Consider the following 16981-nt stretch of genomic DNA (forward strand, 5'->3'; position numbering starts at 1 on the left):
TAGTTGTGCAGTCCAAGGAGCGACTGAAGTCTTCATAGGATTGAGCGTGAGACAAAGGGATGGCTTTTCAGTTTCTGTGTGAGAAATGACCAAGCTGGCCAGTTCCCCACTAAATGGCTGTATCTCTAGGTAACAGTCTTTTACAGATCTGTATTTGTCTTGGTGCTGTGGATGAAAATGTCTAGGTTTTCACAGATCTTATGAAATGTATAATGCAACTTAGCCTTAGGAAATCATGCCTTTGTTAGGTGAGGGGAGAGGTTATTTGGTGATTCAGTTTTCAAACATTGTTTTTAAATCCTTTGGCTAAAATTGAATATTTATTTTGAAATATACATCCTCCATTTTTTGAACCAATTTCTTTCCAGACAGGCTAAAGTTATGTTCCTGCCAATCTTTGTTTAGAGCCTACACCTGGCAGAGTGGAAAATTCCAACCAACTGATCCAGGTCTGACTCACTGAAGCTGGAGCTTCTACACTCTCAGAGTAACAACCACATATTAGTATACAGCAAGCTACTCTTCCAGGCAAATCATTGTAGAGGAACAACTAAGTGAGCTATTTTTTTTTCCTTTTGCCAATCAATGGAGAAACATTTAGAACCATAGCCACATGGGGCTGGAAGGACTAGTAACATGTTCCCTATTTTTTGACAGGGGCACTCTTTATCTATTTAAAAATAAGATAAACCTTTAAAAATAGAGCCAGGTCTTAGGGAGGAGGGTGAATCAATATACTCATGTTATATAATATGCTGAAGACACATGGGTAACAATCAAATGCCCCCATTTCCATTCTCTTTAAGAAGAACCAGAGCAAACCCAGGTGTATATTTGAGGGATAGTGGTGGGGGAGGTGATGCTATCTCCTAGACTCCTTTCAGACAGTTTGTATGTAACGTCAGATAGAGAGTTCACAGTCATTTTTGGTAAACTTGTCCCTTGTCTCACAACCTGTTTTTTTGTAAAAATGTTCTCTCTATTATGGCATTAACAGAATTATAGAAATTGGACTTGCAGTAACATTGGATCTTATCTTCTTCAATTTTTACCAGTGACATTTAATATTGTATATGTCGACTCTCAGCTATCTCTATGTAGGCTATTTTATGGATTATCCATGAAAATTTTTTAAAGCAAACCAGGATAGGGCCCCTGTAAACTGGTGTATTTTCAGACTATAGACTAATTTTGATATTAACTTACTACAAAATTAGAAAGGCAAATCTGCTGCTGTAGAAAAATAACATGTTCCAATGGCAAGTATAAATGGGACTTGAATTAGTATTATTTTGTGTTCTATGTTCTACTGTAATCTTTAGAAATGGAACCCTGACAGTTGCTTTCTCTCTAATTCAGAGTCACCCCCAAACAGCACCTTATCATTTGGATAGAAGACATTTTCATTCTAGTAGAAAACTCTGGCAATAAGTCCTATCATACATTTTTCCTCAGATTAATTAATTTCCACAATCTTACTACTATGTTTTCAAATAAAAAAATACTTTGGATTTACTTACTGTCATCTTGTCTTTGTTCTGTAACATCTAATCTAAATTAGAGTTTGTTGGTTGCTTCATGTGAAAGTTTGCAAGTTCTTGACTAGCTCCAGATTGGAATTTTGCAGTTTTCTCCTCTGATTAGGCTCCATAACTTTGGATTTTTCTGAGATTTTCTGAAGCACACTCTCAGTCCAAATGCTTATGGTCACTTGTTTGATGAAATTCAACTAATGAATGGACTTTAAAATTAATTTAGAGATTTTCCTTTTTAGCTTTTGAATTTTCTCTTTCAATTGTGGGCCTAGATATACATACATACGTACATAGATACGTATATACACACATGCATAGGGTATATATAATGCTGGCAAACCTTACTTCCTAGTTGATTGCTTGAATATTATCTGACATTTTGATTTCAGAAAAATTGAAATGTTTAGAATTGCTGGCTTATCCACTTTTTTTTTAAAAAAAGTATTTATTTCTACCTTATCTTGTTCTCTGAACATCATTGTCCTCCTTTTTCCCCTCCTAGTAAGGTATTCTTTGTAACAGAGAAAAAAATAATTTTCTTATTCAACACCTACTATGTACATGTCCTTACACTAAGTGCTGATAGGGAAACAATCCCTTCCCTCTCTGCCTTATTGTCCATAGTCATACAGGTAGTAAATGTGGGAGTTAGATTTGAACCTAATTCCTTTTGACATTAAATCTGGTAGTTTCTGGATCAAAAGACCAAGAAAGTATTGTGACAGAGGACCTTAGAGTTAATTTAGTCCAAATTTCTATTTTTTCAGATGAGGAAATGGAGGCCCAAGCCTTTCGCACCCATTCTGTCTTCCATATCCCAGTGGCTTCCCTCTAAATAGATGGTTTGTGTGAGTGAGCACTCACACACTTTAGTCGGCTGTTTCCAGGTACACACTCTCTCAGTTGCATGGTTGCAGGAGCCATGCACATTGAATAGATTACTAGACAGTAGGATTCCTTGGAGTCTTATTGGTCATTTCCAATCTGCCATCATGGAAGATTTCTTAAAAGAAATCTCTGTTCTGTATTTATTCTTAAAGTATATATCCTCACCCTATTGTGTTGCTTTAAAGTTCACACATATTGAGGATATAACAGTAAATATCCAAACTGTTGCCCCACATCTTTGAAGAAGACCCTGAAAATGAGATGATCACTTTAGGTTCAATGTCTCACAAAAGCTACTCTCACAACTTGCCAAAACCTATAGGGAGAATTTGGCTGGAACAAGTGATAGGCAGTAGAGTGACAACATCTGTGTCTATTCACATGCTATAGAAATCAGTTGGAAAGCTGCAGACATTAATAATATAGTTAATATGTTCAGGTCAGTGACGCTGTCTTCAATCACATTGCAATATGGCAGTCATTTGAGCATCACATCTCTTTCTGCTAGAAAATCTATCAAAATACAGATGGCAGAAAAAGCTGGAAATTTGTGTGCCAGATCATGAGAATGAGTTTTCTGCCTTTAATTGATGCTCTAATTTTGTAAGAACATGCTGATTAATGGACTACTGAATTCTAATCAATTCTTAGTCCCACTGGACATCTCTGGGGATATTTGCAGTAGACTTGATTCATCACCCCCATTTAGTCTGCCCAGCCTTCATATCCTACTTTAAAGAAATGACCAGGTCTGATTAACAGTGCTTTCAGACTTCTAGCCAGGAATCCCTTTTTTTTCAGTGCAACTTGCTCAATGTTAGAGCATTAAGAATTCAAAAGTGGCATCTAAGAATGAAGGCAAAGACTGTAATACTATGGCATTCTTGTTCCTTTTGGGTACCTGCTGGTTATTGGCTGCTGAATTCACAGGCTTTGGCACATTTGAACCCTTTTTTTTCTTGGAGACAAGATTGCTTCCTTCTTTCCCCTCCTTCCTATTTCTCCCTTCTTTCTTTACCTTTCCCCCTTTTCCTTTCCATGAGAGGGCTTCTAAAGGATAAAGAGAAATGGTATTTGGTAGCTCCATAGCTGAGGCATTCAGTGCTGTGCAGTACATGCATGCTTTTATTAAATATCTATACAACCCAATTTCTTAGCCTACTCCTGCTGTTTGGGTGGTGTCAGTACCTGCTGTAGTTTTTAAAATAGAGTGTTGGAACCTGGGGTGCGTGAAATGTTCAAGAAATTTAGCTTCAATAAATTACTTTGCATATCTTTCTTTTATGACTCTTTTTCTAAACATATATGAAGAGTTGAGACTGGTTAAAATGACTTTAGATAAGGCATCAACATTTCAAGGGGAGTCACTGAGCAAAGTCTGAAGTGTATAAAAACTATTGTGTGCGGAAAGTGGAATGATGCCTAATTATTGTCATGAAATATAGAAAGTACGTTGTAAATTATCCAGGCAGATTATGCTGGTAAATTTGTGTTCACATTTTTGTTGACAAAGCAAGCAAAGGTGTCCAAGTACCCTGTTAACATTGTTCACCATCTCTTGTCTGCTTTTGCTTCTCCAAGTAGTCTGGCACAAGTTTCCTTAAACCAGAATTCTTACTTAGCTCCCCTATCACAGGGAAATAATGAACCAGAAAAACTGCAAATTGAGAGGGAGGGCACTTCAGCTTTGCTTCAGTCTGAATGTTTATCTGGAGAGTGAGATGGGGGATGGAAAGGAGTTCTGAATCAGGAACCCAAAAGAAAAACCGATCAAAATTCTTGTCCTTCATGAGTTGTTTCCCTGGTGTGACTTTTTTGAGGTAAAACCTCCTGCCTTTGATTGATCTCCAAAGCACCCATCTCATTGGGTTATCATCCTCACCTCAAACTTGGATTCCATCATAAACTTGAACCACCATAGGCTCTGACTGATGAGCTTTTGTTGCTGCTTTAATCTAGCCCTGATCAAGGCCTCCACAGCATTTCCTCACCATCCCTGAATATCTCAGGTACTTGCCCGCCCTTCTAGTTTTCTGTTATGAGTTGTCTTCGCCCCTATTTGAATGTTAGTTCCTTGAGAGCAGAGATTGAGTTGCTTGCTTGTGTCTGGATCCTGTTCCCTTAGCACAGTACATTACAGTACTTAGTACATTCATTTCTCTATGTTCTCTATTCAGTTCTCTATATGCCGTCCTTAAGTAAAATAAACCACTATATTTAAAACAAAAGTAACAACACAAACCTATTATTCTAGCTTGCTGGTGAAAGATGCCTGTCAGCTTTGCTGATACCGTTTAGCCATGGTATGAGATGTGATGCTCAAATGACTGCCATATTGCAATGTGATTGAAGACAGCGTCACTGACCTGAACATATTAACTATATTATTAATGTACAATGAAGGCAGATTTTTAGTTACCACTATTTTTTATACTTATAATATTTGTCTAATGCCCAGCTTATACCTCTGCAATTAATTATAAACATCAAGCTTATTGCTATATCACCTCTATTTAATTTCTCAATCATTGGTGGAGGCATCTACAAATCAGTTTTTGAGTTCTTCCCATCTCTGGTCTTTTTGAACTAAGGAACAAAGGGATGCTGACTTTGAGATAGGCTGTTGGGATATGGGGCAAATGTAACATCAGTACTGAAAAGGGCAGCTTTGTATTAGCAGCACAAGCTGTTTTCCTGCTTGTTCAATTAAATGGATGTTTTTTTTTTCCCTAGGAAGTATAATCCCTAATTTCTTTGACTTCTTTCTCTGGCTTTCCATGTCTTTCCCAGGTCTAGATGACTGTGTCCAACAATACATTGATAACTTTGAGGGTGAAAACGTCAATGGAGAACAGCTACTGCACATAACAAATCAAGAACTTGAGGATCTGGGAGTGATCATTCCTGATCACCAAGAAGTAATTTTAGAAGCAGTTGATTTACTGAGTATATTGGTAAGTAAAAATGGGCCTACTTGTATCTCTTGTTTTGTTAGCTACTTAAAAATCACTTCAAAGTTACAACTATATTTCTGTCTGTTATACTAAGTCTCAGGGCATTTTTGCCTTTCAGATTCACAGATGGTATTGTTGGCTGGTCATTTTTCATAGTGCCATGTCTGAGAATGGGAGTGACCCCCACCCTTATTGCTCTGGGGTATAGTTGCTGTCTCAGGTCCTAGCTAGGGTGTACAAGGACAAGATGTACAGGAGTTTTTTGGAAGGAACTTAGACATGGCCTGTCTAAAGCTGCTGCCTTGCAGCAATTGATTGCAAGAGTGGCCTCATAAATCAGCTTGAGAATCCCTGTGAAATCAAAGCTGAGGATTATAGAAAGTGGAGGTGAGAGAGGCTGCCACCTCTACTAAAGCTTCCTATGAATCAAAGGATGAGAAGGGAGTTTTTTTGGACTAGACATGAGATTCCAACTGACTGTCTCTCTCCCTAGGGATAGATTCCCCCTGTTATGTTGGGGCTCATTCAGTAGCCTCTTCTTTGAACCCAAAGGACATTTATGAATTGAGTACTTAACGTGTATAAATATTTGTTTAAAATTTAAAATATTTGTTTAAATACTTGGGGTATTTAAATAAAGAGTTTTTTTTTAATTGTAGACTTATCATTTCATAGAATCACAGAATCTTGAGGTTAGAAGGAAATTCAGAGACTATGTAGCCTACCTTCAAATTAGGTCAGTATTCCTTTTCAGCATATTCAACAAAAGATCATTTGTGTATTCAGTAAGCATTTCTGTGCCTAATATGTGCCAGACACTGCTGGGAATACAGAGACAGAAATCAATCAGTTCTTTCCCTCTATGAGCCCACATTCTATTGGAGAGGGCAGACTGGAAACAGCATAAAAATAGACATTAAATACAAAATGTAAACAAATTAATTTGAGGACTGGGAGGGCACTAGAAATTGAAGTAAGTCAGGGAGAGGATCAAGATTTGCTTACTGAGATACATACCATTTGAGTTGAGCTTTACAAGAAGATAAGAATTCTAAGAGGTGAAGTTGAGGAGGGAATGCCTCCTGTGAAAAAATATGGAGATGAGAGATGGTAAGAGTAAGCAGGGCAGTTTGGCTGATATGGAGAGAGCATCAAAGCAGCTAGCATGTAATTAGCTTAGCAAATTAAGTTGGAGCCTGATTCTAATGCTTTTGATTAAAGGCCTCCAGTAAGGAGGAATCCACCAAGTCAAGTCAAATTAACAGAAATTTATTAGATACCTACTATGTGCTAAATGCCAGGGATTCAAATAAAGATTTCCCTCCATCACCACCACCCCCAAAAAAGCCCAGATCCTGCTGTCAAGGAGCTCACAGTGTAATGAAGGAGACAACATGCAAACAGCTTTGTACAAATAAGATACAGGAACACATGATAACTTGGAGATAATCAAAGAGAGAAGGGTACTAGCATTAAGGGTGACCAAGAAAGCCCACTTATGGAAGGTGGGATGTTAGCTGAGACCTGTAGGAAACTACAAGATGGAGATAAGGAGGGAGACAATTGCAGGCATAGGGCACAGTCAATAAAAATACATTGAGTTGGGAGACAGAGGGTTATGAGTAAGGAACAGCAAGGAGGCTGCTAGCATTGGATCACAGAGTACATGGAAAGGAGTAAGATGCTAAAGAGACTGGAAAGGTAAGAAGAGGTTAGGTTTGAAGGACTTTGTAAGCCAAATAGGGAATCTTATGTTTGATTCCAAAAGTGCTAGGGAGCAACTAGAGTTCATTGATTAGAGAGAGTCATGGCCAGACCTGTACTTTCAGGAGCTCCCTTTGGCAGCTGAGTGTAGGAAGGTCTAGAGTGGGGAGAAAGTTAGGGCAGAAAGATCAACCAGCAGGCCACTGGAATAGTCAAGGCATGAGGTGATGAGGACATGAACCAGGGTAGTGGTAGTATCAGAAGAGGGGAATGGTAGTATATGAATAATGTTACAAAAGTAGAGTAGATAGCACTTGATAATGGAGTAGATAAGAAAGGTGAGAGAGAATGAGAGGTTGAGGATGACACCTAGGTTGTGAGCCTGAATGCCAGGAAAAAGAAAGAGAAAGAGAGGGGTTTGGGGAAAGATAATGAGTTCACTTTTGGACATGTTGAGTTCAAGATATCTATGAGAAATCTAGTTCGACATGTCTGATTGGCAGGTGGAGATGAGAGACTATTGGTGAAGAGAAAGTTTGAGATGTATGGGTAGATCTGAGAATACCCTGCTTAGAGATGATAGTTGAATCCATGGGAGATTATGAGATCATCAAATTTAATAGCATAGAAGGAGAAGAGAAGAGGACAGAGCCTTGGGTGATACCCACTATTTGTGGGCATGGCCAGTAAAAGAGGCTGAAAAGGAGTAGTTAGAACAGTAGAGGAGAACCTGGATGGTATAGTGTCCTGAAAACCTAGAGAAAAGAGAATATTTAAGAGAAGAAAATGATCGACAGTGTAAAACGCTGCAGAAAAGGCTATCAGATATGGCAACAGAGAGGTCAAATCATTGGTAACTTTTGAGAGAGTAGTTTCATGATGAGGTCAGAAGCCAAACTGCAGAGAGTTAAGTAGGGAGCAAGAGGAAAGAAAGTGGAGGCACTGATTAAAGATGGACTTCTTGAGGAGTTTAGTCATGAAAATGAGGAGAGATATAGAATGATAGTTATCTAGAATGGATAGGTCAAATGAGGATTTGTTTGAGGACTGGGGAGACATGGGTGGGATTGTAGGTAGTAAGGAAGCAGCTAGTAGACAAGGAGAGATTGAAGATTAGACAGTAAGGATGGCAGTAGAGACAACCTGTTGGAGAAGACAGTATTGAATGGGATTACTTCTAGACATGAGGAGGTTAGCCTTGGCAAGGCAAAGAGTCACCTCTTCATGTGAGGCAGGAGTGAAGGATGAGTTGGTTAGGAAAGGCATCTTTATGATGTGAGATGAGGGGTGAAGAAGAGGAAGCTCTCGGAGAATGGTCTTAATTGTTTTCAGTGAAACATGAGCCAACTTTCTCAGCTGAGAGACTGGGGATCCATGGGAGGTTGAAGAGGGAAGATAGGTGGTGAAATGGATAGACTGCTGGGTCTGGAGTCAGGAAGAACTAAGTTCAAATCCATCCTCAGACATTTACTAGCTATGTGAACCTGGACAAGTCATTTCATCTCTGTTTGCCTCAGTTTCTTCAACTGCAAAATGGGGATAATAATAGTACCTACTTCCTAGGAGGTTGTGAGGATCAAATGAGACAATATTGTAAAGCACTTAGTCCAGTGCCTGGCACTTAGTAGGTGCTTAATAAATGCTACCTATATGGAAACATTTGGAAATGCTACTGTCATTAAGTGGGATATCAGTTAAGTGAATCAGCTGAGATTATGTAACATAAAGTTGTAGTGGCCCCAGTCAACATGGTTTCATGATTCTCTGCAGCTTTGTTCAACAGACATCAGTAGGAGTGAAGGCAGTAGATAGTAGGAGTAAAACAAGGCTGAGAATTGGTAATGCAAAACTAGTGGTCTAAGGAGGCAAGGAATTTCAGAAAAGAGGACAATGGAGAGATGAATTGGTTCACTAAGGAGTCAAGATGACAAAGCAAGGAGAATGGAGCCAGTGAGGGTTGATGGCCTGCAAGAGAACTGATGAACTGGGGGCATTGCAGGATACGGTGAGAATCAAGAAGAGACTCAGGGGTTGCCAGGGACAGGGAGAGGTGCAATGCCCACAGATTATGTCCAGGTAAGGGGAGGTGGAAGTGCTGAATTTGGGGATGATTGCAAGACTGAGGGCATGATCGTCTCCAGGTGTAACTTAGGTCATGGGAAATGAGTAAGCTGAGAAACTGAGGTTAAAGTGCTTGAAAAGGAGCATCATTATATGTGTTGAGGGTATGAGGGTAAGAATTGTGGAGGAAAGACTGTGAGCTAGGTACTGACTTCATTGAGGAAAGAAGGGGAATGTTCCAGAGGTCAGTAGACAGTGGTTACAAGGAATCTTCATTGGCTGGTGGATATGGATTGAGTGAACCTCAAAGGAGGAAACATTCCAGTGTGATGGTGAGAGAGGGAGAGCCAAGAAGTGGCAATGAGGTGCTAGGGGTATTTCAATGGTCTCACCACAACTGGTGAATCTGAGGCTAGGAGTCAACGTGCCACCAGTACTGGGAAGGGGAGCCAGGGAAGCTATGGCATCAGGAGGACACAGGGTCACTGCTCCCTTCTCTTGATGTTCAATGACCAGCCTTTTACTAACACATTCTAAAATTTTGTCAGAATTTGGCCTTGACGAGTCCAAGCCTAAGTTTGGCCTATAGTTTGCAGACTGTTCTCTTCCTTGTTTTGAATGTCAGTACATTTATCTTTAATCCTACAGAACATTTTATATTATCTTTCAGAGGTCACAGACAGTGACTTTTCATCAGAATCATTTCTCTTTTTGCCTTAAGAATTTCATTCTTGAGAATTTCTCATATGTCTTGGGCTGACTTTCCATAGAGAATTACCGTCCATGAGTTCACTTCTCTGAACCCTTTGAAATCTCTTGAAGTGGTCACTTCTCCATTATTTCTGTACTAATAACTGGTTCTTCTTTATTGGTGAGAGTCTGATCTAGACTATTTTCATTTCTTTCCCCACATTTTGAAGGATAAAATTATCATTTAAGCTAGTTAAGAAGTTATTAAATGTTCTGCTTTTGGCAGAGAGAGACAGAGAGACAGAGACAGAGACAGAGAGAGACAGAGAGAGACAGAGAGAGCTAGTATATGTCTGGAAAATTGAAGTCTCTCATCACTACTATATCATGACTCTTTGCTAGGCTTCTGATCTATTTACTTTTTCTGTCCAGATGGCCTGTAGTAAACTTTGATGACAATTTTCTCCTGTTTATCACAATCTACTGAATAGCACCTGAACATTTTCCCATCATACTCCCCAACTCTGGTCCCTGGATTTCCTCATATACGTTTATTTCTCCATCTACAATCTAATTCCACTCTGCCCTTCCTCACCCCATGCCTATACCATCCCTTTTCTATGAGGCATACCCTTTCAGAGGTATAGTCCAGTGTCATAGGTCTCCTCCCATCAAGTCTTAGTGACATCTGTGAGATCAAATTTGACCCTTTGTATTAGAATCTCGAGCTCACCATTCTAATTTTCCTTCTTTTTCACATGTGTGTATAGACATTTGTCTGCCTGCCACTCCCTCCCCTCCATCACCTTGCCTCCCTCTACCCAGGTGAAAGAGCAGACGCTAAGCTGGTCCACAACACCCCTTGAAGAATGGAAGCTTCTCTATTAACTTGCCACCCACTGCTATCTCTAAAGCTTTTCTTGTTTGTCTCCCTACATATCAGTCATGACCCATTTAGGAGAAAATTGTCCTTGTCTCCTTGTTTCTGTTATCTCATCCTCATCCCCGGCAACCATACCCTACCAATGTCCCATTGCAACACTGTGCCCTCTGATGGTGAAAAACTTCTCTCCTTCCAGGACCTCTTTTTTTCCCACTCCAACCTGTTAGGCCTCACTGAGACTGCTTCTTTCCTGATACTGAATCTCTGGCTTTCATTCCTATTTCTTTCATATTCTTTGATGCAATGGTTGTGGAGAAGTCAGAATTCTTTTTGCTTCCCACTGTCACTTCCAAACATTCTCTTTACTCAGCAATTTTTCCTCTTTTGAAGTACACTGAATTAAACTTTTTCACCCAATTCAGAGTTGTATGCTGACCCCCAGGTCATTCTCCCTCCTTACTCAGTGTCTTCCTCCCTTCTTCAACTCTTTGTCTAGAGAGTTTTTTAATAGCCACTTAGAGCAGGGATTCTTAATCATCTGGAGTCCACAGATTCCAATGTGGATAGATTTAAGGGGGGGGGGGGTCCTTGATCTTGGATAGGAAAAAATATACCTTTATTTTCACTAACTTAGGTAATTTAGCATTTCCTTTATTTATTTAAAAACATGATTCTTAGAAAAGACCCATTGCTGTTTAGTTGTTTTCAGTCACGTCTGACTCTTCATGATTCTATTTGGGTTTTTCTTATCAAAGATACTGGAGTGGTTTGCCATTTCCTTCTCCAGCTCATTTTATAAATGAGGAAACTGAGACAAACAGGGTTAAGTGACTTGGCTAGATACTTCTGAAGTCAGATTTGATCTCAGAAAGATGAGTCTTCTTGACTCCAGGGCCAGTGCTCTATCCACTATGTCACCTAGCTTCCTGAAGACAGCCATAGGCTTCACCAAACTCCTGAAAATGTCCATGACACAGAAGACAAGGTTAAGAACATCTGACTTGGAGGCTCTTTCAGGCTGCCTAACTTCCTAGTTCTTCAGCCCTTGACTGCCATGACCAATTCCTTTACTGCCCCTCAGATACATGTAGAGAAGGTTATATATTAGATTTCTTTAATACCCACCAGGTTCCATTTCTTCAATTAGAAATTGTGATCTGCCTCTTTCTGACCAAGCTGAAGTAGGGCAGTCTTTTTATTCTTCTCTGATTGAGTCCCTGTTTTACTTCCATGGAAGATGTTCCAAACCTTTCGTCATGCCCCTCCCCTTTCTCAGCCAGGGACTGTAACCACTTCACTGGGAAAATTGAGGATATTTAACATGATTTCTTTCTTCTCCTGCATAAACTCTTTCCATTCCCTTATAAAAATCCCTTAATATCACCTCCCACTCTCTCTTTTCCCCTAGTATCCAACAAAAAGGTGGACCTTCTCCCTTATACTTGTGATTCCATTGTCTCCTGTCTTCTCCAACAGATTTCATCATAATCATTCCCCCTCTCCCTTGAATCTTAAACTTTTCCTTATGAACTGGTTCTTTTCCTATTGTCTTCAAATGTACCCAAATTTCCTCCATCCTTAAAACAACAACAAACTCCTTTACTAGACTGCCATCCCCTCAAGCTATCATCCCATTTCTCCATTTCTCACCTCCTCTTCTTAGACAATCTCTTTGAACAAGATATAGTTTCCTCAGAAGTTAAATGCAAAGCAAAGGAAAGAGGGATCATCTAGGCTATAAGTAGAATCTCAATTCTCCATCACCCCCAAAATCTCTAACCTGGGTCCTGGGTTGAGGCACATTGTTCCAGGAAACCAGAGCTATCCTCCATACCCAAAAGGTCATGTTTTAATCTGCTTTGAATTAATTAAATGGTTTTGTCTAATTAATATCCCAGCAACTCTTGTTACATGGTGCCCTCTACATTATCCATTGTCTTTTCCCATTAACCAAGGAAGGCTTGTGAGAATTTTGGAAGGTTTACTGAGTGGGATTTCTTCAGGTAAAGGCTGACCTGAAGTAGAGAATATACAGATTATTATCTGTAGGGGCAGTACCCATGCTGATGAGATCATGGATGCCCAAAAGGAAAGGTTAGCAGCAGCCCAGAAAGCTCTGATGTGCTTTCAAGAGATGATCGATAGCAGTATACAGTGAGCTTGGTAGTCCCCCTCAAAAGCAGGAGTTCTCTGGGTGCTGTCTTATTGTAGGGTGACTGCTAGGTAACCTTCATCATCCTTTTCCTCAAGTGCCTTAACCTGCTCTATGAGGAAATCAGGGGCCATAGCAATCTGTTAAACAAAATGTACATGTGACTTTCAAACTCTTCTCTTGAGTTTCAGTCAGGACCAGTCTCTTAGTAAATAGATGTGGTGTGACCTTAAGGTAATTCCCTTCACTTTACTCCTTGGTAGAATAGGAACTCTGAGAGGGCAGAGACTTGATTTGGGCCTTTGTATTCCAAGTGCCTGGCACACAGTAGGTGCTCAGTAAATCTTGTTGAATTCTATTGAATCTTCAACCTCTTCCCTTTAAAATCATCTTTAAGGTTCCTTCCAGTCCTAACAGTCTGTATCTGTGTTATATTCTTAATAATAGAGAGGCCATAGGTTCATTATGTAAAATGATGCAATTTCAGAATTTGAGCAAGGCCTCTAACCACACTGTGCTGTGTGGATTCACATATTAGTTTCTTTTTACCAATGTTCTCTACTGGGTACTTGTTTTTCTGAAATAGAAGACTGCCATGTTAAAGGAAAATAAAATTGTGTCTTTGCTTGCTCATCCTTATCACTGGGTTCATTTGCTGTGATAATGGACCTTTAGATTTGATTTGATAATGTGATTTTGTGTATTAGTAATTGGGAGTTGGGAGTATCACCAAAGGGGGTAGTTAACATGATATGCACCCCATTTATGTAGCTAAAATGTGATGTGCTGCAGGTTTCCTAGGAGCCCCAGAGCAACAGCAATGCTGTGGGGGGGAGGGGGAGCCATGGGGGAGGGAGTCTAAGATGAAGGTGATTTTAAACCTAGCTTCAAAATATTTTATACCAGATATGTGAATAAAATTGCATCCAGCTTTACTCTTCCTAAACATTCAAACATAGTGATGAGTCTATAGTATGTTATCAATAATACCTCTGAAAAATGAATACATCTACCTCAGTGATTGACTCCTCCATATAGATAAATATAATTCTTGTGGTTCTGACTGTTGCCTTGTAACAGCTGACTGATAGTACCAAAAGTGTTCTAGCAATATATTTGTAGTCTTGTGTTTCAGTCCCAAATATTTATAGAATTATAGGTTTGAAAACTAGAAATTCCCCCAGAGATCATCCCTTCATACCCTCTCATCCTACAGAAGAGGAAATGAAAGCCCAGAGATGGGAAATGACTTGATCAGATCACACGGACCCAATAATCAAGTCAGCTTTGAGATCTTCCTCATTTCAAAACCACCACATGATGCTTCTTCTAGTAAACAAGAGGGGACTCCCCCCACATCTATGTTGTGCCCCCATTTCACAGCTGATTCAACTGAAGCACAAAGCACTTAAATCCTTTGTATGTTGTTGTACGAGCAATCCATTGCCCTAAGGACTGTCCCTGTAGACTATGCTAAGACCTTTTCATGTCACTTAGCAATGTCAGGCCAGTGAACAGCATGGGCATCCAGTCCCCAAAACTCAACTCGGGCAGTTCATAGATGAGAAAATGTAGTCACCAGTGATGACCCAACTCCAGCATTTTTCATATCTCCTCCTATAGGAGTTGGCATAATTTTGTTAATTAATGATGCATTACAGTTGCTTAATTGTTTGTTTCCCTTGTGAAAATCCTTCTTGGCTCTATTTTTTACCACTTCATTCTCCAGGTCTAACATAAAGATTCATTTATTATGTTGTACACACATAGACACAAGCCTGATTTTAATAGAAATTTTAATCTACTGAGCTGAAAGCTGTGGATGTTTTTTTTTAATCAGTTAAAAATCATTTCCCTTTCTAGCTTTGTCATTTTTCTTCCTTTTTAAGTTAGACCTGACCTTCAGTCAGCTGAAACCACTAAACATACATCCAAGGAATTCTTGCCCCTTGTCTAAATAAAGTGAACACAGTAATCTTGGGAAGTCTCTTCTTAATAGAGTGAGAGCCTATCATTTCCATTCCATCTTGCATATTACCTTGTTAACGTCTTCACTGCTTAATTCACTCCTTTGGCAGTTCCATCATTTTAGCAATAGTATGAGTACTACTTCCCCCAGTGCAAATCATAATCTATTGATGCTCTCTCCTCTCATGTGACTTTTGTCTCTATTTTTTCCATAAATTCCCCATAGAAGGTCCACCAACAATACTATTTTAAAAATGTTTTAAAGCTCTCTGTGAACCATTCAGGGTTACCATCTGCTTTTCTGTCATGTATGTTCCTGATGATTCCATTTATACCACTTTCTGCATGTAAGTCAATGTTAGTAATATTCTGCTGCCTTACACCCACCCTATTTCTCTCTGTTTGCTCTTGAATCACCCACACTTCTCATTCTTATGAGATTGTGGTGGTCTATGATTCTCAGTCATAGAATATCACTGAGAGCCTACTGCTGTCAAAAAGAAGAATTTCTGCAGCTGTGAGCAGCTCTGGTTCATTGAGAGTACTGTGTGATTTCCCAAATGCAACCCAGCCTGCTCTCCTCCTTCTATTCATTTCTGGGCCCAGCTCACTGTCCACCTGCAGTGCCTGTCCAAGAGATATGGATTAATTCCATATGCTGCCCATCCAACTGCATGTCATAGTCTGGACAATAGTATTCTTAGCTGGGATGGTTCTCTAACAGTAGATAATCTGGTGCCAGGATTATCCTTGAAGCCAGAGCTTGTGATCCACTGCCATAGTCTTTGAATGCCCAGGGTCATTTCCATGATGTGATGGGGCATTATAATAGGGCTTTGGTGGGAACTTGATACCACTTACACTAAAAAGAATTGATTGCCTTTAGAGCTGCAGTAGACAATATATATGGGTTGGGATATTCTCTACAACTACTTGAGGAAAAAAATGCTGACAGTGGAATAGTATTGTTTCTAATAATCCACCAGGTTTTAGACTCTTCCTTGCTTTGTCAAAATGTGCCCATCCCTTGTCCTGTTTCCAGATAATTTAATAAGTGAATCTGTTCAGACAGGTGATATTCCTGGTCACAAGTTTACATTTCACTGGAGGTCCTTTGAAAGACCTAAAGGGTGACTAATGATGAGAATTTCAGGCACATGGAACTAGCTGGTGGGAAAGAAAGTGGGGACAATATGGCTTTCCTTTGATTTCTGAGCCACCCCTCAAGTGTGAGCCATGTCTGGTAATGGGTTGGATAGCCCCTTCTGGAGCACAACTTTTCTCTCCAACTTCTCCATAATGTAAATGTAAAAGAAATGTTTCTCCCTTTAGACACCCCTTGTGTGACCCCCTAGAGTCTTCTTGGGGCTTTTGTATCCTATTCAGATTAGATTCTGTGATGTCTCCATTCTTCCTAAACTTTGATAGAATATACTTTTTCAAAGTGAAATAAAAATTTTGTTTGCAAATTGTTTTTGAGAATTCCTGTGTAGCACTGCTGTCTCTTTAGATGAGGGCCATCCCTAACCAAAGCAGCCAATGTCTACACTACAGGAAGGACATCATATCACAGGTTGCCTTCCTCCCCCACCCTGAACACCCCATCACAATGCCTGTTTGTTCTTAATCACTAAAAGGTGGAAAGTACTGAAAAGGCATTAACTAACCCTAAGGGAACCAGGTTCATAGTAAAGAGACTCTTGCAGAATGATCTGGTGGCATTGGGACTCAATTTCTTGGTACCATCAATATACCTAGTGGAATTTGTTGTATATCATTCACTTGTGGTCAAGATTCCCCATAGAGTATTCAGCTCTTTGATCTAATACAAGTAGCCCAGGGACTGTAGTCTAAGGACAGGGTGTATGTACACACACACACACACACACACACACACACACACACACATCCTTAGATGGGGGATGACCACTAAGACTAGAGCTGCGAGCTACTCTAGGACAACATTTCCACTGTCCTGCCAGCAGTCAAGATCCATATCCTTATAGATACTAACTAGTTTTTACCAACACCTTACACTCCGGACTGTCTCTGTTCTAATCCCCTGTTTGGATAAGTAGAGACATTGAGCATGTCAACAAAAACCATTTGTTTAGAGCAGGGGTGGGGAATTTGCAGCCCTGAGGCC

General features: G+C 39.8%; 1 protein-coding gene across 1 annotated transcript in view; it reads left to right on the forward strand.

Annotated features, from left to right (window-relative positions):
* Positions 1-16981, forward strand: part of LOC140515231 (connector enhancer of kinase suppressor of ras 2-like) — a 570766-nt gene that overhangs the window by 158392 nt on the left and 395393 nt on the right. The window contains exon 2 of the mRNA XM_072625828.1: positions 5214-5377. Coding sequence (XP_072481929.1) covers positions 5214-5377 — 164 coding nt within the window. The remainder of the gene's footprint in view (positions 1-5213; positions 5378-16981) is intronic.

Source organism: Notamacropus eugenii, chromosome X (genome assembly GCF_028372415.1).
Source record: "Notamacropus eugenii isolate mMacEug1 chromosome X, mMacEug1.pri_v2, whole genome shotgun sequence".
Taxonomy (NCBI): domain Eukaryota; kingdom Metazoa; phylum Chordata; class Mammalia; order Diprotodontia; family Macropodidae; genus Notamacropus; species Notamacropus eugenii.